Source organism: Danio rerio, chromosome 10 (assembly GCF_049306965.1).
Source record: "Danio rerio strain Tuebingen ecotype United States chromosome 10, GRCz12tu, whole genome shotgun sequence".
NCBI lineage: Eukaryota > Metazoa > Chordata > Actinopteri > Cypriniformes > Danionidae > Danio > Danio rerio.
In genome coordinates, this window is record NC_133185.1 from 50,570,929 (window position 1) to 50,595,000 (window position 24,072).

At 37.4% G+C, this 24,072-nt stretch overlaps 4 protein-coding genes across 51 annotated transcripts in view; 2 read left to right on the top strand and 2 right to left on the bottom strand.

The window, feature by feature from the left end:
* The window catches only part of ccdc62 (coiled-coil domain containing 62), a 44,138-nt gene extending 32,437 nt beyond the window's left edge, over positions 1-11,701 (bottom strand). For 10 of the 44 annotated variants that reach the window (XR_012385884.1, XR_012385874.1, XR_012385887.1 and 7 more), the window contains exons 1-6: positions 11,325-11,381; positions 7,097-7,155; positions 5,495-5,541; positions 5,142-5,177; positions 4,775-4,870; positions 3,483-3,529 (exon numbers count right to left, since the gene is read on the bottom strand). The gene's annotated coding sequence lies outside the window, so the exon portion shown is untranslated. Of the gene's footprint in view, positions 1-3,482; positions 3,530-4,774; positions 4,871-5,141; positions 5,178-5,494; positions 5,542-7,096; positions 7,156-11,324; positions 11,407-11,492 lie in introns of those variants that run through there. The other 34 variants (XR_012385881.1, XR_012385888.1, XR_012385876.1 and 31 more) reach the window with 16 other exon arrangements.
* On the top strand, positions 6,269-7,255 carry hcar1-1 (hydroxycarboxylic acid receptor 1-1). Its single transcript, NM_001163292.1, has one exon. The coding sequence runs from the start codon at positions 6,269-6,271 to the stop codon at positions 7,253-7,255; it is 987 nt and encodes a 328-aa protein (NP_001156764.1).
* LOC141376485 (uncharacterized) lies at positions 11,453-16,903 on the top strand. 4 transcript variants are annotated; one of them, XM_073915284.1, is made up of 3 exons: positions 11,453-13,876; positions 14,447-14,866; positions 14,927-16,903. In XM_073915284.1, the coding sequence occupies exons 1-3, from the start codon at positions 13,622-13,624 to the stop codon at positions 16,901-16,903; spliced, it is 2,652 nt and encodes an 883-aa protein (XP_073771385.1). In that variant the 5' UTR covers positions 11,453-13,621. The 4 variants fall into 4 exon arrangements, with proteins under 4 accessions (XP_073771385.1, XP_073771386.1, XP_073771387.1 ...); XM_073915285.1 differs by having other exon boundaries at positions 15,047-16,903; XM_073915286.1 differs by lacking the exon at positions 14,447-14,866 and having other exon boundaries at positions 15,917-16,366; positions 16,457-16,903.
* A 546-nt stretch (positions 16,904-17,449) lies between these two features.
* The window catches only part of clip1b (CAP-GLY domain containing linker protein 1b), a 34,171-nt gene continuing 27,548 nt past the window's right edge, over positions 17,450-24,072 (bottom strand). For both annotated transcript variants that reach the window (XM_073915291.1, XM_073915290.1), the window contains 5 exons: positions 21,262-21,322; positions 20,361-20,517; positions 19,987-20,039; positions 19,764-19,876; positions 17,450-18,078 (listed from right to left, as the gene is read on the bottom strand). In XM_073915291.1, the coding sequence (XP_073771392.1) occupies positions 17,850-18,078; positions 19,764-19,876; positions 19,987-20,039; positions 20,361-20,517; positions 21,262-21,322 (613 nt within the window). In that variant the 3' untranslated portion in view covers positions 17,450-17,849. The remainder of the gene's footprint in view (positions 18,079-19,763; positions 19,877-19,986; positions 20,040-20,360; positions 20,518-21,261; positions 21,323-24,072) is intronic.

Sequence of the window (24,072 nt, forward strand, 5' to 3'; positions counted from 1 at the left end):
TAATAAATGTATTATGTGAGTCAATACATCAACAAACAAGAACCATTGCAACATCACTGTAAAGTGGTACAGAATATTCAACTCTGTGCTAAATAATGAAACAAATTTAATGTACAAAATTATTCAACCTTCTGTGCAACTATTATGTTTGAAATGTCTCTGTTAAACAGCACTTCAATAAATATTTTATAATAATAAAAAATTCACAGGAGGTCTAATTATTGCCTTCAACTGTACATAAAGAATATTTCATGCAGGTATGGTTCATGTCCACTTCAATGGCTTTAAAAGATGATTTAAGTGCAAATAAAAAGTCAAAATTGTGTGAAATAATCTTCATAACTTAAGTAAATGTCTTCTGAGCTGTATTTATGAACATTTATCAAAGAATAAGAGCGGATACTAAACGTGATTCTGTCTGAAATTATTAAGAAACTAATAAATGGTTTAATAAAATCTAACAAAGATTTCAGATGACAATAAGTGAGTATTTTGGTCAATCCTTAAATAGTTTTTAACACGTCAGATATGTTTCCACACACATATGTTTAACATAGCTGATGCCCTTCCAGATGCAACTCAGTACTGGGAAACACTCAAACACAGTCATTCACACACACTCATGCACTACAGTCAGTTGATCAGTTCCCCTATAGCGCATGTGTTTGGACTGTGGGGGAAACCGGAGCACCTGGAGGAAACCCACGCCAACACGGGGAGAACATGCAAACTCCACACAGAAACACCAACTGACCCTGTCAGTAAACACTGTAGTATTTACTGTAAATTACTATAGTATATTTTTATGTGGGAGTCTGTCGACTGGGCGTCACGGTAGCTCAGTGGTTAACATGATCACCTCACAGCAAGAAGGTCGCTGGTTCAAGCCTCAACTGGGTCAGTTAATGTGTCTGTGTGGAGTTTGCATGTTCTCCCCGTGTTGGCGTGGGTTTCCTCCGGGTGCTCCGGATTCCCAAACAGTCCAAACACATGCGCTATAGGGGAACTGATCAACTACACTGGCCGTATGAGTGTGTGTGTGAATGAGTGTGTATGGCGGTTTCCCAGTGATGGGTTGCAGCTGGAAGGGCATTCCCTGTGTAAAACATATGCTGGATAAATTGGCGGTTCATTCCGCTGTGGCGATCTCTGATAAAGGGACTAAGCTTAAAAGAAAATGAATGAATGAATGTCAGACAACTGAAAATAGATCTGGCAGCAGACATCGCAGCCTCTGTTACTCTTCACCTTGCACTTTTTGTTAATATTTATTATTATTTATTTAGGATATGAGTTTTCACATTCTGATTTCAATGCCTGATTATAAAATTGATTAAAACGACTATAGTTCAAATATTCTCAAGAATGAAATATGATGTGTTCTTTGAAAGGAGTGTATTTGCATTGTGATAATATAGTGTCATTCTGGCATTATATAATGTGTGGCATAAAATAACAATAATATTGTTTATTGTAATATATTTTGGTGCATTATATCCTACAACAAAAATTGATGTTGTGACAGGTCTATTTGACACTGCAATAAATACACCAGTAAGAGGTGTTTGCCTCTCACTTTAACTTGCTATATTTAATAACCTTGAAAGTATTTTAGCACAGCAGGAGTGAAAACAGACTTTTCTATTAAAAGGTAAGGACAGATTCAATGAGTAATTTATATACGGCAAATCAAAATGTCCTTCTCAACATTAAAACTTCTAAGTTTATCCAAAGATGTGAATTAACTTTATGTGTAAAACTGGAATATCGCATAAAAGACGTGCAAATGAAGCAGCGCTTTTTACAATCAATCAAAGCAAACAAAATCGACACTTCCTAATGAACTGGTGCCAAATATCAACAGTAAAAGTGGAATTTGCTGCGGTATGAGAAGCTGCGTTAAGCTTTACTTTATTTAATAAAGACTTGCGTCTCAGAAGACAGTATGCTGACACACAATAAAAGCGTGGTGGCATTTGAAGATGCATAGCACAGACAATTCTGGAGCTCATTAATAATATAATAACACTAATACTGAAATAGTTCAAGCGTTTTAGAACGACCAAAACCACATTTGAGATGTTTTACAGTGACTTCAGCCTGCTGGTTTGTCCAATCACACACATTTTCATCATCACATGATCTCTTATAACACAATCACATGACTTTACTAATGCACATACTGGATCTTGTTCAGTCAGTGTTTCCATCGGGGTGTATGCACATTAAATTATTCTTATTGAATAAGAAGTTTATCCTACTCAGTTATACACATACGCTTTTTATGCAGATAATCAAAATTTTTTGTGCATCTTAGAGTTTTTCATCCACCATTTTTCCATGCGCACATCCAAAATGCTCATTAAAATAGGTGGACAGAAACACAGCTAATATCTGTACCTGAAAAGGTTTGCAGAGTGTTTGTACATTTTTATCACCACAATACATTTCTTTAGTCTTACTAACATTGAGCTGAGCGATAAAAACAAGCAGACGAAAACACCAGCAGTGTTTTAATGATACATATGATCATTACACCCGTAAGAGGACAAACCTGCCCCTGTGGAGCTTCATGAAGCACAGTTGTGTTTGTGAAGTGTGCACTGTAAAAACGCTGGGCTGTTATGACCCGGCTGAGTGAGCTGGTCATTTGATGTGTGTTTGTTTTGTCAAAACAATTTGACCACATAAAGTCGTCTTGGCTAAATGAATATATTTCCGATCTTCAAATCCTTCACTATATGCAAGTTTAACTAGGTTACATTCAATAAAGCATCAGATATACTGCATTTTGTTTAATTCATATTATTATTTACAGAACCGTAAGCTTTATATGTAATTTGGCATTTGAATTAATTTATAAGCAGGCTGTAAATCATCATTACAAGCAGACATAGAGGGCTGTGATTTCTGCCACTATAGGCTGAATTAAAGACACGTGCAAGACATCTTTCAAAACTGTAAAGTGTTTATATTCATAAGTGTATAATCCTAATATATAATAATAATATCATCACAGCAACACAGCATACTATTATTATTATTCCTCTTTTCACAGCAATACACAGGCTACAGTGCTGCGTCTCTCATCTGATCTTAGTTTCATCATTTCAAGCTAAAACAAGGAAACGGAAATACTTTAACAACAAACATCTGAAACTGCCCCCTGTGCATATTCACTATGTATTTGTGCTTGTGTATCTGACGCTCTTATAGCCCACGACACAGTCACTCTCACGCCCATTTGTTCATTTTGGGAAAAGTCAAATTGGCATTTGTGGTTTCAGCAGGCAGATGCAGATTTAGAGCTGTGCAGATTCATCTGTATCATCTGCACTGATGTATCATCAATACAAAAGACTTAAAGGTAACACTTTTATACTGAAGCATTAGCCAGGAGTTTAGCGCTTTTCACTAAATAAAACATTTTCCTATGATTTGATTGAGAAGTTATCAGTAATCTGTTGTATTTTTGAACTCACCCAGCTCTTCTTTTACTGATGAACAGCTCAGCAAACAACGCCTGAGACTAGAAACAAACACACAAATTTAGATGTGCATATTTATTAACTCGGACTTCTCATAGAATATACAGTTCAAGTCAAAATTATTCTTTGATTTTTTTCCTTTTTTAAATATTTCCCAAATTGTGTTTAACAGAGCAAGGAGATGTTCACAGTATGTCTGATAATATTTTTTCTTCTAGAGAAAGTCTGATTTGTTTTATTTTGGCTAGAATGAAAGCAGTTTTTCATTTTTTACACACCATTTAAGGAATAAATTATTTGCCTCTTTAAGCTATATTCTTTTTCAATAGTCTACAGAACAAACCATCGTTATACAATGACTTAATTAATTAACCTAATTACCCTAAAATACCTAGTTACCCTAATTACCCTAGTGAAGCCTTTACATGTCACTTTAAGCTGTAAAGAAGTGTCTTGAAAACCATCTAGTAGAATATTATTTAATGTCATCATGGCAAAGAGAAAATAAATCAGTTAGAGATGAGTTATTAACACTATTATGGTTAGAAATGTGCTGAAAAAGTCTTCTCTCCATTAAAGAGAAATTTGGGAAAAAAATAGGGGGGCTAAAAGTTCCCACTTCAACTGTATATACTGCTGGTCTCATTTAAGTTCTTATTTTCATAAATGATTAACAAAGTAATAAAACAATGTCATTAAATCTGCAGTTAATTGCTCATATTTCTCTGAAACTCATTGCATTTTTGCTTATGCATTTGTATTGTGATTATTTTTTATAGCATTAAGTTTTACTGGAAACATCTACAGAATGATTTGCTCTCCTGTGAAATTCGTATTCTTTGTATTTCTTTTTTTTTAAAAAGTTAGTTTAGCTTGGCTGGAATAAAAGCATTTCTTTTACCTGTAAATAACTTTCAAGGTCAGTATTAGCTTAAAAAGTTCTAATAATATTAATAATAGCTCTTCTAAAAAAATAGATTTGTAGATTTTCTACAAGACAAACCACTTTTGTCCAATAATGACCTAGTTAAGTCTTTAAATGTCACTTTAAGCTGAATACTAGTATCCTGCAAGAGCGTGAAATATTATGTACTGTCACTGTCACACCCATGGGACGTTCTGACTCTCAATTCAATCTGAATGTTTTTTTCTGTGGACATTTCTCCCAAACCTGTGGATGAACAAGCTATCATAAAGGGAAAAGCCTTATGCTCTATGTTTGACTGAAGCTCCTTGTTTCCATCGTAAACAACATTCCACCTGCTCCTACAAAGACTATCACTTACCTGCTTCTCCTGTTTATTAATCCACTGCTTGTTTGAATAAATTGAAGGAAAGCGATAACCGTCCTTGTCCTCATTGTGTGACCGTGACAGTCATCACTGCAACAAAAAAAATGAACTATCAGAAATTTGTTATTAAAACTATTATGTTAAATGCATTTCTCAAATTAACAAAATACAATAAAATAAAGACTAATAATTGTGTGTTTATCTACATTATTTGTGTTGCATGGTCTTTATTTCTGTCACTTTACACTGCCACACAGTTATAAAACACTCCTTTCTGGACAATTAAAATAGAACATGTATAATTAAACATTATAACATGCACAATTAAAAAACATAATGTATTTCTCAGAGAGTAACTTACCCTCAAACACAACATCCACACTCATTACATCAGAACCTGAGAAAATAAAACACAATCAGCTAAAAAATCCTGTAATTTCCACAACAGAACATATAAAGTATAATAAAGCACAACTGAGATAAACAATACATCTATTCTGCATGAATTAAATAGAACATTATATGCTGCATTATTTTCATTGCATGTAATGAAACACATTCATTTTATTCCAAATAACTTATATTTTTATGTGTTTGTTATTTTTATTATTGCTTATTTATCTATATACATTATAATATATATATATATATATATATATATATATATATATATATACAGTAAAACAATTATGTATTTGTTATAGAGTAACTCACCCTCAAGCAAAACACGAACATGACATGGCCACTCATTACAACATAACCTCACAATAAACCACAATCAACACAAAGATCCTGTCAGTTCAACAATAGAAAATAAAGTGTAATAACACACATGAGCTAAACGAAATCTCTCACTGAAAAAAGTGTTGCATGCAGAACTGTTGCAAACAATTTGTGTTGAATTTAAACAAACTAATTAAGTTTAGTAATGTTCAACTTAATTTGTTTGTTTAAATTCAGCCCAAATAAATTGTTTACAACCTCTTAACGTAAAGAAATTGAGTAAATCCAAGGAATCATCTTTGAATAATTTTTTTCAGTGTACTAAAAAAAATGAACACAACTAAATCAGAAAAACAACAATAAAAAAGTTAGATATAGTGTTGAAAGATGGAAAAGCATAGAGATGCACGACTCAGCTAATAATAGCTCCTCTTAATAAAAAACAACACATAAAACACAACAGCTAATCAAGGCAGTTAGTATTAAAAGATGTAACAGCTCTGTATTCAACGAGGACTGTTACACCGGCCATATAACCTGCCGTGCATAAATGCATTTCACAATCCACATCATAAAGAGCGCTTTAGAAATGACATTAAACAGCCAATGAAATAATCCCAAAACCCAAACTCTGTTTTTGATAGGCGGTCACCGCCCACTCTAACCGACAAGCCACGCCTCTTCAGAGCACACACTTTAAAAGTGCGAGTCTTAAAGCAACGGTGTTCATTTATTCCACTGAGCCCCAAAAAGAGCAGCAAGATCATGAACAACTCCTCCTCGGTGTGCTGCGCTTTCGACGCTCCCATTCTGGATGAGGTGTTACCCCCTGTTCTGTTCAGCGAGTTCGTCCTGGGCCTGATGGGGAACGGTCTGGCCCTCTGCATGTTCTTCTTCCACAGGGACTCCTGGAAGCCCAACTCCATCTATCTGGCTCATTTGGCTCTGGCCGACTCGCTGGTGCTGTTCTGCCTTCCGTTCCGGGCTGACTACTACCGGCGGGGCAAGCACTGGGTCTACGGGGACGCTTTCTGCCGTGTGCTGCTGTTTCTGCTGGCCGCCAATCGAGCCGCCGGTATCTTCTTCCTGACGGCGGTGGCTGTGGACCGATACCTGAAGATCGTGCACCCGCTGAACCGCATCAACCAAATGGGTCTGCGCTACGCCCTGTGGGTGTCTGTGGGCCTGTGGGCGCTCATCATAGCCATGACCGTATATCTGCTCGCCGATAAACACTTCTACTATCGAAATAACCGAACGCAGTGCGAAAGCTTCAATATCTGTTTAGGACACAACGCTCTGTCTGATTGGCACAATTCGTTTTACGTTATTCAATTCTTCGTGCCGACGTTCATCGTCATCTACTGCTCCACATGTATAACCTGGCAGCTGAAGGGTAAAACAATTGACAAACACGGTAAAATAAAGCGAGCTGTGCGGTTTGTGTTAGCAGTGGCTTTGGTTTTCATCATATGCTTCTTCCCCAGTAATGTCTCCCGTATTGCTGTTTGGGTTCTGAAAAGCTGGCATAATGAATGTCAATATTTTCAGGATGCAAATGTGGCGTTTTATATCACCGTCTGCTTTACGTACTTCAACAGCGTGCTCAATCCTGTGGTCTACTACTTCTCCAGCCCTGCCGTCAGCAGATCCTTGAGGAAAATATATATGAGGATGTCAGGACAGAAGATTGAGGATGAGCATGAGAAGAATAATCACAGCTCTGTTACAGTGTCGGCTAACGTCTCTTAAAGGAATATTTTAAACAAGAACTAAATTCAATGGTAACACTTCAGGATAACAGTCTTACTTCTTTTAGTTTGACAGGGATGAGAGCAGTTTTAAACAAATTGTCGATTATTTTTTGGTAACACTTTACAATAGGGTTGAATTAGTTAATGTGAGTTAATGTAATATGGCTGCACGGCGGCGCAGTGGGTAGCACTGTGGCCTCAAAGCAAGAAGGTACCTGGTTCGAGTCCCGGCTGGGTTAGTTGGCGTATCTGTGTGGAGTTTGCATGTTCTCCACAGTTTCCCCCACAGTCTAAACACATGCTTTACAGGGCAATTGGGAAGGCAAATTTGTCAGTAGTGTATGTGTGTGAACGAGTGTGTATGGGTGTTTCCCAGTGATGGGTTGCAGCTGAAAGGACATACACTGCGTAAAATATATGCAGGATAAGTTAGTGGTTCATTCTGCTGTGGTGACCCCTGATTAATAAAGGGACTAAGCCGAAGGAAAATGAGTGAATGGTTTAATGTGATACTAACATCAACAGTATATTTATCACGTTAGTTAGTAAAATACAAGTGTTTCATTGTCATTCATGTTAACTTACAGTGCATTAACTAATGTTATCAAGCATGAATGTGGATTTTAATAACGCAGTAGTAAATGCTGAATTAATGCTGTACAAGTATTGTTCATTATTAGCTCATGTTAGGAAATATGTTCACATTAACTAATGAATCCTTACTGTAAAGTGAGACATTATTTTTGAAGGTCAAAATTAGCAGCCTACTTAGGTAATTATATTTTTCTATTCTCCACAGTTTGCAAAATGTAATATTTCTGATTTAGTTGAGCTGGCCTGGAATAAAAAAAAGTATATATATATATATATATATATATATATATATATATATATATACACACACACACACACACACACACACACGTGTCCCTTGATTATATATCCAAAAAATATATATAATTTTGTTCAAATTTCTCTTTCTTTGTCAAACTAATAATAAAACATACTTTTAAAATAATGTACCAGCTTTCCATTATATTTTTTTCATATTATTCAACCTCCTTTTCAGTGTCAAAATGTTTTCGCCTTGTTGCACTCCCAGAGTTTTAAACTTCAATGATGAAAATAGCATTTTAAAATATTAGTTATCTGGAATCTATTAATGTATCTTGATGAAGCACTAGTGAAATCATTTAAATATTTTATAGTTATTAATGTGAGACTATTACCAATATTACTTTTTATACAAAATACAGCTGTCGTAAAGTATCAGTGTCATTTCCAGCACAACACTGTAATGTCGCTTTAAAATGTTTATGTGAAAGACTATTTAGGTGATTTCTCTGAAAATGTATAGAGCCATCTGATCATATGTTCTAGATGGAGGGAATTTATATTTTTATCAACAACAAAAATCAAGGTAAATATTGCATGATTTTCTACTACATCATTTCCAAACATGCTGTACCTTCAAGAATGTTTTTAAAAACCAAACAAAATGAAGGTAAATCAGAATGTTTTGTAGACATGAAAGGCTAGTTTAATTCAAAGCTAATCGCTAAAGCTATCTTTAATTTTTTCCCAATAAACTGTACAAATGTCATTTCCATCACCACACACATTTATAAAAAATATTGAAAAAGTTCTCACCACACAATAAAAGTGTGTGGAGTTGATGCTCTATTTAATATACAAATTCAGTTTATTTATTTTCTAATAAGCTCTTAACCAAATTAATATTACATTTTAGAGTATGACCGTTGTACAATTCAGCAAACAATTTATTTATTTCATTGACAAATGTATAACTATATTGTGGAAAGATTGGTTAAACTAGATACAGAGATGATCTTAGACAATGTTTGACTGCCATCATTTACTTCATTTTGAAATAAGCTGTATATTGAGATGTGCTCAGATTGTTCAGCTCACGGTGGACAAATGTTTCTCTTCTTATCTAAGTTTTTCCTTTCACAGATCTTAAGACTAGACAAATTGTTTAAATTTATGAGGCTGTGTTACGTTTATTTTGAACAAGTTTTTTTTACTCAAATTCACAAGGCTAAAAGTGCCCACTGCCCATAGTTGAAGAATTGCCCATATATATATATATATGTATTCGATATAGGTATTCAATACAGAACTCCTATTAGTAAAACAAATCGTTTTAAACTTTCATTCATCCCCTCAGCTGTAAAGTTTTTAAACTTAGGGTAGAATTTGTATTGTGTATTGTGTACTTTTGTGTATTGTGTGTGACATGCTTGTATGCTGCAACCAAATTGCCTTCCGGAAATGAATAAAGACTGACTGACTGATCCTAATCTACATCCCAATGCTGCCAACTAATACCTTATTAACTATTAATATGCAGCAAATTAGCAATAATTTATCAAAGCAATAATTTGTACCTTAAAATAAAGTATGACCGTATGGTAATTATGTAAATGAAGCTACTCTATGTGGGGTTTTTTGCACAATAAAGGGTTAAAATGTGATATTTTCTAGCCCCTGACATCTATAGCGTGCATATAAAATGATCCGTAAAGAACTTTTCAACAAATGCTAAGTCTGTTCATTTAGAAATTAAAATGCGCATATATTAGCACTTTATGTAAATTTTTACTGTTTTAGAAGTGAGCGTTTTTATTCAAGTGACGGTATCATCTCTCGTGTCCTGTGTTGATTTATATTCACTCTACCTTTTTTATATTACAAAAAATACATGTTGAATAATTTAGCTACTGACTTTTTTTTCTTAATAAAATACATTTTTGATATTTGTTTGCGCCGTCAAAATACCTTTCAGTAAACCATAGTCAGTGTGTGTTTTAAATATACACTTTTTTTTCTGGTGATTTTCCTTTTAGCCAAAATCGTGCAGCTCTCCTTTTTATACAGGCTGAAGTTGAATCGAAAACTCAAATAAAAAGGTGTCAATAAAAGGAAAACTTAAATTTACATTTTAATTTGAATTGTGTCACTATTATAGCGTGAACATTAGTAACATACATTGTGTTTGCATTTTATTTTTCAGTTTGGCTTTTCATTTTAATATTGGCAGTCTTGAATCAGAAATGCAGCGAAAATGAAATGTTAAATCAGAAACTTCATTTTAATTATGGATTTGACAGGGACGATGTGTTGCCACAGTGAAAATGAAAATTAAATCAGTTCATTTTTAATTTTGGCAGATATTTTGCAAAGTGTTTTATAATGAAATTGTTAATCTGGATTTCATTTTAATTTCCATCGTTTATTTGATTTATTTAAAATTGGCAGGATTTACCTTCCATACACAATCTGGCAGACTTTAAACGATGCCAGCAATTAATCCACTCTGACTTCAATCTGATGAAGCAACACACAATTATGAAATACTCTACATAAATTGGGACCCTGTTTTCTTTGACATGTACATTATTGTACATTCATTGAAAAGGGTATGGTAACAGTTTATTTATTCCATCTTTACTGATTGTTTTTAGCATTTTAATAATTCTGATAAAAATTAACACACTGAGGGCTGTTGAGTTTAGTATTATAACCTATTTATAAAGCAATTTCCATTGTTTGAAGTATTATTTTGAAATATTTAAACTTATTATTTTTTAGCTTGACAGAATCGGCTTCCAGGTTTATAAATCTGCTTCAAACATATTTCATTTTTAAGGCATCTCGAACTTTCATGCTAGGTTTAGTTATCAAGCCAAAATAATGTGTGTAACTTAGTTTATTTGCTTGTAGTAACTTTTCACATAGTTTTTGTTGATGATTATGTTGTTAAAAAGAATCAACAAAAAGTTTTTCTAGCCCAGATAATACAAATTAAACCATCATCCCTATAAGCTAAACACAATAACTTATGTAACGTTACTAGAATGATTTTGATACGAGCAATATTTACAGCGTAAACAAGTGTCAGATCCCGAGATTTTCGTTAGCATTCGCAAAAAACACTGCACGTTCGCGCGGGAAAATTAAGCCTAATAATAACATTACTTATCTAACGATTTCTATCTCTTTTTTCAAAGTTATTTGCGATTAATCGTCGAGAAATGTTTTACCTCAGATCAGGCGGCTTCCTCAGTCGTCCTTTTCGCGCGCTTTTCTTCTGCGGCGGGATCGATCACGTGCTCGTTCAATAAACTGTTAAGTTATCAACAAAAATATTAATAAAACCTTGAATACACAACAATAATCGCACTAATATACATTTATTTTGGCTGACATACTGAACAAAGCCGAGCTGTTAGCAGTCTTGTTTTGTTATTTGCTTTTCTTAAGCATTATTGCCATATTCTGATCCTAAACGCTGAGCTTTAAATAAACAAACAACACAAATACATTAAATAAGAAAGACTAAATAAATTCATTTCTTCGTTGTTATTTTTGTGGGGTTCACATTGGTCTTGTCTAGCTCACGTGATTGAGGTTCTTCCATTCAGATGAACTGAAACACAACATTTTAAATAAAACATTTGTGAACTATTTCACAAAAACACAAAGCAACATCAGAATCAATTCTCAGTGTTTCCAGGCAATGACACAAGAAAACAAACATGTCCATTGTTTGTATTGGTGTGAATACAGTAGATGAAACAGTACGATAGTTAAAAGACTGTCACGATATTTCAGTAGAAACAGACCGTATATTTGCAAATAATGCAAAACAATTCAGAATACATTTAAACAAAGGGAATTAATGAAGAATATTATACATAATATAATCTTTGTTGCAGTTTATTAGGCTGCTAAATAAACTTTGTTAATTAATAGTACATCAATAATTACAATATGATCTTGTGCTTAAAAGTTGTGCTTAAGTAAAGGTCTGTTCACACCAAGGTGGAGGTGGTTAAAGTATAAAATATTTGCACTTCCTTTTTTTGCAGTAAAGTTTGATGCATAGTCTATTTAAATAACTCAATCTATAATATATGCATACAAAAAACATGTTTTACAATCTTGCAGTGAAGTTTTCTTTGTGCCAGAAACTCTTGGTGTGAACAGGCCTGATATCTACAGGACATAACATCAAAATACACCTTTCAGATAACAAAACCATGAGTATATGTCTGACAAGTACAAACTCCAAATAATGGCAGTTAAACTGGTGTGCCGTGTGCATTTAAAGTGAGAAGTGCAATAAGTTAATAGTGGTTAGCTTCAGCTCTGTTTGGTGCATTGGTCATACTGTTATCTATCTGAAATAACAGTCCATCATGAGTTCCTTAAGCTGAAGTATGCCATTTCTGTCAATAAAATCATTATTAAAATCTTCCTTTTTTGTTTAACCCTGGTGTGTGCTGTTCAGATTGACTCTGCTTTGGTGATGCTGGTGCTGTTTGTGCTCCATTGACTTCCATTATAATCACATTTATTGATTGCAGACAGGGAAAACCAGCAGAAATCAAGAATGCATGATTATCTACTGTCATGACTTTACAATCAATAAATGTGATTATAATGGAAGACAATGGAGGAAAAACAGCACCAACATCACCAGAGGAGTCAATCTGAACAGTGTGTTGTTGAGTTTTAAAACATTTTCAAAGCATTTTTCCCAAAATATGTGTGAAAATAAGATTCATCAGCAGAAATCATCACATTTGCTGAAACACAGAGAAAGAAGAGGCCAAATGAAGACTCAGAATTAACCCCGAGAGGATGAAAACGACCCAACAGCACACAAGGGTCAATATGTAGAAGCAGCTTTGAAAAAAATACTACAGTAATTTATGGTAAATATGAGTGTTTTTGAACCATGTGCATGACACTGTATACATTATCCTATAACACTTGGAGCATACTGTAATATTAACTAATAAGTATATTATAGGAGTTTTACTACAGTGTGCTGTTTACTGTAAACTACTGCAGTATTTTTCTCATGTGGAATTGAAAGTAAATGACTGAAAAGTGCAAGATCTTGTGTTTAAAGCAGCACACTGCCTGACTGCCGCTGTTAAAGCAGTAGAAAAAAGCCATATATAGCATATGTATATTTATGTTTAATATCTGAATGCATGGTGATCAGATTTGGAGACTGTGCTCTGCTCAAGTCCCACTAGTCAAATCAGCTTTTATTACTATCGTCTTTCCTCTCTCTTATTTATTACTGCATAATGAGTAGCATTATTCATGAAGAGCTGATCAAATCTGTACCTGCAATACGTTTGCTCAAATATCAACTCCATCATCAAACACTCAAACTGATGCTGATTTACCTGCTGGTCATTATCACTGGACGATCAATCCACACAAGACTTACACACACCACAGCGAATAACACACAGACACATCTCTCGCCTTCATCATTAGGGCTGGGGAAATACACCTGTGATGCGTCGCAAATTGAGAAATGATTGTGTGTGGATTCGGAAATCTTCACTGCTTTTGTTTTTTTTTATTCTTTCTGGAACGGATTCTGAGCTTAATTTTTACTAGTCAGCCATTACACACATGCCTAGAGCGCCGTCTGCTGTTAAACACTAGCCTAGAGCACCGTCTGCTGTTAAAGACTAGCCTAGAGCGCCGTCTGCTGTTAAACACTAGCCTAGAGCGCCATCTGCTGTTAAACACTAGCCTAGAGCGCCGTCTGCTGTTAAACACTAGCCTAGAGCACCGTCTGCTGTTAAAGACTAGCCTAGAGCGCCGTCTGCTGTTAAACACTAGCCTAGAGCGCCATCTGCTGTTAAACACTAGCCTAGAGCACCGTCTGCTGTTAAAGACTAGCCTAGAGCGCCGTCTGCTGTTAAACACTAGCCTAGAGCGCCATCTGCTGTTAAACACTAGCCTAGAGCGCCATCTGCTGTTAAACACTAGCCTAGAGCGCGGTCTGCTGTTAAACACTAGCCTAGAGCGCCGTCTGCTGTTAAACACTAGCCTAGAGCACAGTCTGCTGTTAAACACTAGCCTAGAGCGCCGTCTGCTGTTAAACACTAGCCTAGAGCGCCGTCTGCTGTTAAAGACTAGCCTAGAGCGCCGTCTGCTGTTAAACACTAGCCTAGAGCGCCATCTGCTGTTAAACACTAGCCTAGAGCGCCATCTGCTGTTAAACACTAGCCTAGAGCGCGTTCTGCTGTTAAACACTAGCCTAGAGCGCCGTCTGCTGTTAAACACTAGCCTAGAGCGCCGTCTGCTTTTAAACACTAGCCTAGAGCGCCGTCTGCTGTTAAAGACTAGCCTAGAGCGCCGTCTGCTGTTAAACACTAGCCTAGAGCGCCATCTGCTGTTAAACACTAGCCTAGAGCGCCGTCTGCTGTTAAACACTAGCCTAGAGCGCGGTCTGCTGTTAAACTCTAGCCTAGAGCGCCGTCTGCTGTTAAACACTAGCCTAGAGCACCGTCTGCTGTTAAACACTAGCCTAGAGCGCCGTCTGCTGTTAAACACTAGCCTAGAGCGCCGTCTGCTGTTAAACACTAGCCTAGAGCGCCGTCTGCTGTTAAAGACTAGCCTAGAGCGCCGTCTGCTGTTAAACACTAGCCTAGAGCGCCATCTGCTGTTAAACACTAGCCTAGAGCGCCATCTGCTGTTAAACACTAGCCTAGAGCGCCATCTGCTGTTAAACACTAGCCTAGAGCGCGTTCTGCTGTTAAACACTAGCCTAGAGCGCCGTCTGCTGTTAAACACTAGCCTAGAGCGCCGTCTGCTGTTAAACACTAGCCTAGAGCGCCGTCTGCTGTTAAAGACTAGCCTAGAGCGCCGTCTGCTGTTAAACACTAGCCTAGAGCGCCATCTGCTGTTAAACACTAGCCTAGAGCGCCGTCTGCTGTTAAACACTAGCCTAGAGCGCGGTCTGCTGTTAAACTCTAGCCTAGAGCGCCGTCTGCTGTTAAACACTAGCCTAGAGCACCGTCTGCTGTTAAACACTAGCCTAGAGCACAGTCTGCTGTTAAACACTAGCCTAGAGCGCCATCTGCTGTTAAACACTAGCCTAGAGCACCGTCTGCTGTTAAACACTAGCCTAGAGCACCGTCTGCTGTTAAACACTAGCCTAGAGCACCGTCTGCTGTTAAACACTAGCCTAGAGCGCCGTCTGCTGTTAAAGACTAGCCTAGAGCGCCGTCTGCTGTTAAACACTAGCCTAGAGCGCCATCTGCTGTTAAAGACTAGCCTAGAGCGCCGTCTGCTGTTAAACACTAGCCTAGAGCGCCATCTGCTGTTAAACACTAGCCTAGAGCACCGTCTGCTGTTAAACACTAGCCTAGAGCACCGTCTGCTGTTAAAGACTAGCCTAGAGCGCCGTCTGCTGTTAAACACTAGCCTAGAGCACCGTCTGCTGTTAAAGACTAGCCTAGAGCGCCGTCTGCTGTTAAACACTAGCCTAGAGCGCCATCTGCTGTTAAACACTAGCCTAGAGCGCCGTCTGCTGTTAAACACTAGCCTAGAGCGCCATCTGCTGTTAAACACTAGCCTAGAGCGCCGTCTGCTGTTAAACACTAGCCTAGAGCACAGTCTGCTGTTAAACACTAGCCTAGAGCGCCATCTGCTGTTAAACACTAGCCTAGAGCACCGTCTGCTGTTAAACACTAGCCTAGAGCACCGTCTGCTGTTAAACACTAGCCTAGAGCACAGTCTGCTGTTAAACACTAGCCTAGAGCACCGTCTGCTGTTAAACACTAGCCTAGAGCGCCGTCTGCTGTTAAAGACTAGCCTAGAGCGCCGTCTGCTGTTAAACACTAGCCTAGAGCGCCATCTGCTGTTAAAGACTAGCCTAGAGCGCCGTCTGCTGTTAAACACTAGCCTAGAGCGCCATCTGCTGTTAAACACTAGCCTAGAGCACCGTCTGCTGTTAAACACTAGCCTAGAGCACCGTCTGCTGTTAAAGACTAGCCTAGAGCGCCGTCTGCTGTTAAACACTAGCCTAGAGCACCGTCTGCTGTTAAAGACTAGCCTAGAGCGCCGTCTGCTGTTAAACACTAGCCTAGAGCGCCATCTGCTGTTAAACACTAGCCTAGAGCGCCGTCTGCTGTTAAACACTAGCCTAGAGCGCCATCTGCTGTTAAACACTAGCCTAGAGCGCCGTCTGCTGTTAAACACTAGCCTAGAGCGCGGTCTGCTGTTAAACACTAGCCTAGAGCGCGGTCTGCTGTTAAACACTAGCCTAGAGCACAGTCTGCTGTTAAACACTAGCCTAGAGCGCCGTCTGCTGTTAAACACTAGCCTAGAGCGCCATCTGCTGTTAAAGACTAGCCTAGAGCGCCGTCTGCTGTTAAACACTAGCCTAGAGCGCCATCTGCTGTTAAACACTAGCCTAGAGCGCCATCTGCTGTTAAACACTAGCCTAGAGCGCGTTCTGCTGTTAAACACTAGCCTAGAGCGCCGTCTGCTGTTAAACACTAGCCTAGAGCACCGTCTGCTGTTAAACACTAGCCTAGAGCACCGTCTGCTGTTAAAGACTAGCCTAGAGCGCCGTCTGCTGTTAAACACTAGCCTAGAGCGCCGTCTGCTGTTAAACACTAGCCTAGAGCGCCATCTGCTGTTAAACACTAGCCTAGAGCGCCGTCTGCTGTTAAACACTAGCCTAGAGCACAGTCTGCTGTTAAAGACTAGCCTAGAGCGCCATCTGCTGTTAAACACTAGCCTAGAGCGCCATCTGCTGTTAAACACTAGCCTAGAGTGCCATTACATACACTCCTAGAGCGCCATCTGCTGTTAAACACTAGCCTAGAGCGTCGTCTGCTGTTAAACACTAGCCTAGAGCGCCCTCTGCTGTTCAAAACTAAGCTCAAAATCCATTTAATAGAGGATTATGATGCATTCTGTAATCATCCACCAATCGCAATGCACAGATGGATCTCCTCAGCCCTGCTCATAACACTGAGATTCTTTCAATGCAGCATACCATAACCTTCACACGGCGGATATGTTTCCGGGAATGTACAAGGACACAATTAATATATAGATTCAGCTGAAGTCTGAATTATTCAGCCTCCTGTTACATTTGAACTCTTTTATATTTTTCCCCAATTCCTGTTTAACGGACAGAAGATTCTCTCAGCACATTTCCAATCATCTCTAATAATTTATCACTCATCTCTGATTTATTTCTCTTCATCATGATGACAGCACATAATATTAGTCTAGATATTCTTCAAGACACTAGTGTTCAGCTTACAGTGACATGTAAAGGCTTCACTAGGGTAATTAGGGTAAAGTTAGGGTAATTAGGCAAGTCATTGTATAACAGTGGTTTGTTCTGGACGCAATCCAACACTAATATTGCTGAAGGGGTGAATTATATTGATGAATATTATCCATATAATCTTCATTGTGGTTTATCACACGTGCTGCTAAATAAACTTTGTTATGTATTAGTAGTACACCAATAATTAGATACAATATGAGCTTGTGCTTTAAAGTTCTGCTTGAACCCTAAAATGGTTCTAAGAACTGCTTTTATTAAAAATAATAATAATATTGGGAAATTATTACAGGAATCACTATGGGAATCTCCTTGCTCTGTTCAACATCACTATGAGGAATATTTGAAAGAGAATAAATACTGCACAGGGGGTGAATAATTTAGCCCTCAGCTGTATGCTCTTTGTATAAAAATATGGTTCATCTGTGTGTTTTAAAGCGATTCAGAAGGTCTGGTCGTCATTGCAGGACTCTGTGGCGTGTCCAAAGGCCTCGCAGATGTCGCAGTATGGCCTCTCATCGCTGCGCCGGCCGCGGTACGAGCTGTGCGGAGGAGAGTCCGGCGACTGTGTTTGTGTGGGACAGTCCTCAGTGTCGTGGAGGTCAAAACAGTCGCAGATATCGCAGAACACTCGCGGCGGAGCTTTCTTCTTCTTCTTCACCTCAACCAGACTGGGGAGAAAGTGGAAACACAAGCAAATGTATTTATCGAAAAATAGTCAACAAACGCTACAAAAGCAATGCATGTGTGGTGTGAGGTCAAGTGCACAGGTTATTATAACTCTCATAATAAGAATAATCACATCATTTGAAGGAAACTAAACCGGCAAATGATTTGAGACACTAAAATACACACCGCTCACTTTCAGAAGTTATAATAAAAACAATTATTACCAAAAATGAATTGCGATTTATTATTAACGGAATATAATTATACTTGTTATACTACCACCACCACTGCTACTACTAATAATAATGTGTGGATACACAAGCAAATGTGTTCATCATAAAATAGTCGCAGTAACAAATACTAGAAAAGCAATGCATGTATATAGTGTGTGTGTGTGTGTGTGCGTGCGTGTGTGTGTGTGTGTGTGTGTGTGTGTGTGTGTGTGGTCATGTGCGTGAGTTATTAATTGTAATAATAATGCATTCAGAAATTTTTCACCCTTAAGCAATACATATTTGAAGATGCATAAAGTAGATGCATAAAACCTAAAATGTATGTATTTTGTAATAATTGTTTTATTATTAATTAAATATAATTATACTTGTTATAATAGTAATAATAATAATAACGTGGATACACCATGAAATTTATTCATTGCAAACTAGTCGCAGTAACAAATTCTAGAAAAGCAATGCATGTATAGTGTGTGTGTGTGTGTGTGTGTGTGTGTGTGTGTGTGTGTGTGTGTGTGTGCGTGCATGAGTTATTGATTGTAATAATAATGCATTCAGGACAGTTTTAACCCCAAAGAAATGCATAATCTGAAGACAAAACAACAAACAATTAATTAATTGTTATTACCTAAAATTAATGTATTTTAAAATATTTGATTTCTTATTATCCTAATATAAAGATAATAATAATATTATTTTATGGGAAATGATAAACTAAATTGGCCGTGGTGTATACGTGTGTGTGTGTGTGTGTGTGTGTGTGTGTGTGTATGTGTGTGAATTAGCGTTTATGGGTGTATCCCAGTACTGGGTTACAGCTGGAAGGGCATCCACTGTGTAAAGCATATGCTGGAATAGTTGGCGGTTCGTTACGCTGTGATGACCCCTGAAAAATAAGGGACTAAGCCGAAGAAAAATGAATGAATAAATGAATAATAATAAGAAGAAGAATTATTATTAATATTATTATTTGAATATTTATCATAATATCAAAAGTATCTACATGTATTTTTAAATCTTCAGTTAGATTTATTATTACCTTAATATAATTATTAATATCATATAATAATAATAATAATAATAACACTTAATAATAATATTAATAATTTAAATAAAAAATTACAATAAAAATAATAGTAATACAGTATTATCATTATTATTACTATTATTAGATTTTTTGGTTATTGAATATTAATGTGTAAAGTTTACATTAATATGTTGAAACTGTCAATCATGTAAGTCTTGGCTTAGTCTTGATTAGGTTCAAGTTTTTACAGAATTGTTTTTTTGCAGATTTAATTTATTTATAAATGCAGAAAACTGTACAGAAAAAGATGGAAAACAACACAAACAGCACATTGACTGACTATCTGAAAGATGGATAATCCTGGAAAATAACAAATAATCATTTAAAATATCAATACAAACGATAATGCTGCCGTTAGCTAACTCACCCGTCATTGTCCTCGTTCCCGTTAAACTCGGTCAGCGCCATCTTCTTCAGCTTCACCTTCAGCTCCTCGTTCTTCCTCTGCAGATCCACGATGACGGAGTTCAGGAAGTTGATCTGATTTATGCAGGAGAACGCAGAGGAGTGCAGATGAGTTACACACTGCATTAGCGCACACACACACACGCACGCACGCACGCACGCACACACACACACACAAGACTCACCTGTCCTTCAGCAAACTCCTTTTCTTCTCTCAGCTGCTCAACAGTTGTGTCTTCTGCAACACACACACACACACACACACACACACACACACACACTTCAGTTTAGCTTCAATCTGTCTGAGATTGTCCTCCTGTTGTGTTCTGCTATGATTCTGACTGCTGTAGCTGTGTAATAACTCTCATCATTCAGCGGAGTGATAATGAGCTGTAATGCGCTCTAAACCTGCCGGAACTACTTTAGCTGTGCCTTTATCTGACAATAACCAAACACCTGAGAGTGACCAGCAGCCAATCAGAGTGCAGTGTTCAGCAGCCCTGCAGCATACAGTACGATGATAAGGTGTGTGTGTGTGTGTGTGTGTGTTTAATCAGACCTGTGCTGCTCTGCTGTCCGCTGTGTGTGTGTCGGAGCTCCAGCTTCTGCTCCAGACTGTTCACTCGCTCCAGCAGCTCTGCTTTATCCTCTTCTAGTGACGTTACGGCTGATTTAAGAGTCTTGGTCATGGCGTTTTCTCCACGCAGCGCCGCAATCTGAGACGACAACATGTTTATACTCATCATCATACAACAATATTAAAGGTGACCTATTATACAAGATGTAAAATAAGTCTCTGATGAGTGTTTGTGTGTGTGTAGTGGAGGCTGAGCTGAAAATAGCACACAGATGATGTTCTCCAGCTCTCTGAAACTGACCCTTTCAGGCTTTCATCCTTTTTGGTGACTGTTGCTTTAGATTTAAAAGAGGGCGGAGCTACAGATGGTTGTGCGTTAGCACAGTGACGGATGTAAAACAGCAGTGTGTGTGTTGTGAGATGGTCAGGTGTTTGTGTGTGTGTGCTTCAGTGTGAGTGTGTGCTTGATGCTTCTGTCAGTCTATGTGGCTCCTGTCGCTGTTCATCTAGAACTCCACATCTATAATCCTCTTAGTCTATGCTGACATGATCTTCAGCAGCTCAAACACTCTAATGGCTAATGGACAGACGGCTGCTTCTCACTCAGGACTGCTGTTTATGCTAATGAGATGGAGAGATGGGCACTAGTGGGCGGGGCTTTCCCCCTCTGATGACACGTACAAAGGGAGAATGTCAATCAAAGTGTTTCAGCATTCACACACTGCATTTAAACCCCTGATAAAAGTAATGTCTGCATAACAAGAGCCCTTAAATCACCAACAGTACTAGAAAACAGAACAATAATATGTTCAGTATGAAGCCAATCTACAGACAGCATTCATCACAGTGGATGAGAGTAATGCACAGGTTTAATTAGACGTACCTCGTTTCGCAGCATCTCCAGCTCTTTGTCTTTATCCGACATCAGTGCATTGGAGTTTTCCCTGTGTGTGTTAGCGGAAAAATAAATTATAATATTACCAGCAATCAAACCGTGTGTGCATTATTACTTTAAAATTGCATTAGTTAAATGTTAACGCATGAACAAATAATGAACATTACAGTGTTTAGGATTTAATCAATAAATCATTCATTGTTAGTTCTTGTTTACTATCAGTCCACAACTTTGCCTTTTAATAAAGCAGTAGTTAATATTAAACGATGACTAATAAAAGCTTGTTATGATTACTTAAATAATAATAATAATAATAATAGATTATTTATATTTTAACACTGTTTTCTTAATATTCCCTTCAGGATGCTTTACAGTGATATATTTGTCCATTATACATTAGATTAGTCAGAACCAAAGATAAAACTGATCAACTCATCTAACAAAACACTGAAGATCACAGTCCAAACATTACTACACACATTAATATGTTGGGGAAAACATTAAATGTAATATTAATATACACAAAAATATAGAGAAAAATAAAAAATATAAAACTTTGTTAAATTTATGTTGTTTGCATTTATTTTGCAATAGCTGTTTTGAATGTAAATGTATTATTTTTCTGTTCCCTAAAGATGTTTAGTGACCAGACTCTCATTTTAATAGATATAACCATTTAATAAAACTCCACTAAAATATATTGCTTATACACACTGAGAAATGCATAAGAAATATTTTCAAAAATGGGGTGTACTCATTTATGCTGAGCAACATATACACTACCTGACACTAGTCTATCCATGTTTTAGGAACACAGATAATATCTGCTCTTCTAGTTGCTGATCTGGTGTCAGAAGTGTCTCTATGAAAGGTGAAGGCCTCTAGATTTTGCTGATTTGAGCTCAATAAATCTGATCATGTCTTGATGTTGACTGATTTGATGAGGACAGTGCGCTCTGACTCTGCTCAGACTAAAGTCTCATCACTGAACAGAAATAATGTCCAGTATAGAATATAAAGTCCTGCTGCAGTGGAGACAGAATGAAGATTGTGTCTGACTCCATCATGAGCTTGGAGGACTGCATCCATCCATCTCTGACATGACTCACATCACTGATTAATAAAGTCATCTGGAATGAAGAAGAAAGCTTCAGCAGGATCCCAGAGTTCATCAAGAGTCTTTGTGTTCATCTTCAACACCTCCTCCTTCATCAGCTCAATAATGTTGATGTCTGGTGACTGGGCTGGCCAATCCTGACCTCTGCTTTCAGGAGCTTTGATGTGGAGGCTGAAGTATGAGCAGGAGCGCTATCCTGCTGGAGAATTGTCCCTCTCCTGTGGTTTGTAATGTAATGGGCAGCACAGATGTCTTGATACCTCAGGCTGTTGATGTTGCAGATCTCTCACACACCCCCATACTGAATGACCCCCAAACCATGATTTCTCCCTCACCAAACTTGACTGATTTCTGTGAGAATCTTGGTCCATGCTGGTTCCAGTAGGTCTTCTGCAGTATTGGTGATAATTGGGATGAAAGTTCTTCAGGTAGTGAATATATTAATAAATAATTCTAAATAATGTTGCGTGAATATGAATAATTCTGATGAGAAATCTGGCTGGTGTTCAGAGAAACTGAAACACTAATGATGAGCAGCTCACATGTGCATGAACACAGCAGCACACATATACAGCATCATCTCCATCTGCTGGAGAAACAGCAGTGTACTCTCGCCAACACTTACTTTAACTCTCATTTGGCAGATTTTAGGGTGTGATTAGAGCGCACAGATTGATTAATAAATCCATAAACAGAGCTCACAGAACATCCATCATCTCCGGTGAAGATTAAAAGCTTACAGAAAAACATGAGAAACACTGAATATTCATCCAGCAGTGTGTTTCCAGGAGGAAAACAAAAGATGTGGAGCCAAAAGACGATATTTAAGACACAATATGCAAGATTTTGGAATGCAACTTTGAAACATTGAGGAGTTTTATTCAGGTTGCCAGATTGACGACAAACAGAAGTGTGCCTGAAGATTGAGCCGTACACTGTAAGCTGCTCAACAAATGTTTACATTCGTAAAATATTTGTATTATTTGCTAAGTAAAAACCACCTCATGCGTATTTTTATTTTCAGCATACACTGAGAGCCTTCATGACAGAAATGAAATACCCAGTCTTCCACTATCTGGCAACCTGGAGGGCTGAAATATAATTGGTTAAGGTGCAGTATGTAGGACTGATCTACATATTGCAGTGCAAATTCAAAACATTGAGTTTTTTAATTCACCTCCAAACACACACATATACACACAGACTCAGGTTGCCAGATTGACAGTAAAAAAAGAAGTGTGCTAGAAGATCGAGCCTTACAGTGTGAGCTGCACAGCTAATGTTTACATTTGTAATATTTGTATATTTTGCAAATTAAAAATCTCCTCATGCACATTTTTATTTTCCTCATACATTGAGAGCCTTCATGACTGAAATGAAAAGGAAATATGCAGTTTTCCAGGATCTGGCATTGCGGAAAGCTGAAATATAATTGGTTAAGTTGCAGTATGTACAATTGACCTTCGTAATGAAGTGCAAATTCAAAACATTGGAGAGTTTTTTTTCACCTGGCCCCAACACAAACATACTCGGGTTGCCAGATTGACGACATAAACAGAATCGTGCATTAAGATCCAGCCATTTGAGCCGTACACTGTAAGCTGCTAAGCTAATGTTTACATTTGTAATATTTGTATTATTTGCTAAGTAAAAACCACCTCCTGTGTATTTTTATTTCCCCA

Coding starts and splice junctions, on each gene's coding strand:
- LOC141376485 (XM_073915283.1), top strand. CDS start 13,622: ATGATTGTGTGTGGATTCGGAAATCTTCACTGCTTTTGTTTTTTTTTA. Junction 13,877..14,446: donor GTCTGCTGTTAAACACTAGC/CTAGAGCACCGT, acceptor TTAAAGACTAGC/CTAGAGCGCCGTCTGCTGTT.
- hcar1-1 (NM_001163292.1), top strand. CDS start 6,269: ATGAACAACTCCTCCTCGGTGTGCTGCGCTTTCGACGCTCCCATTCTG.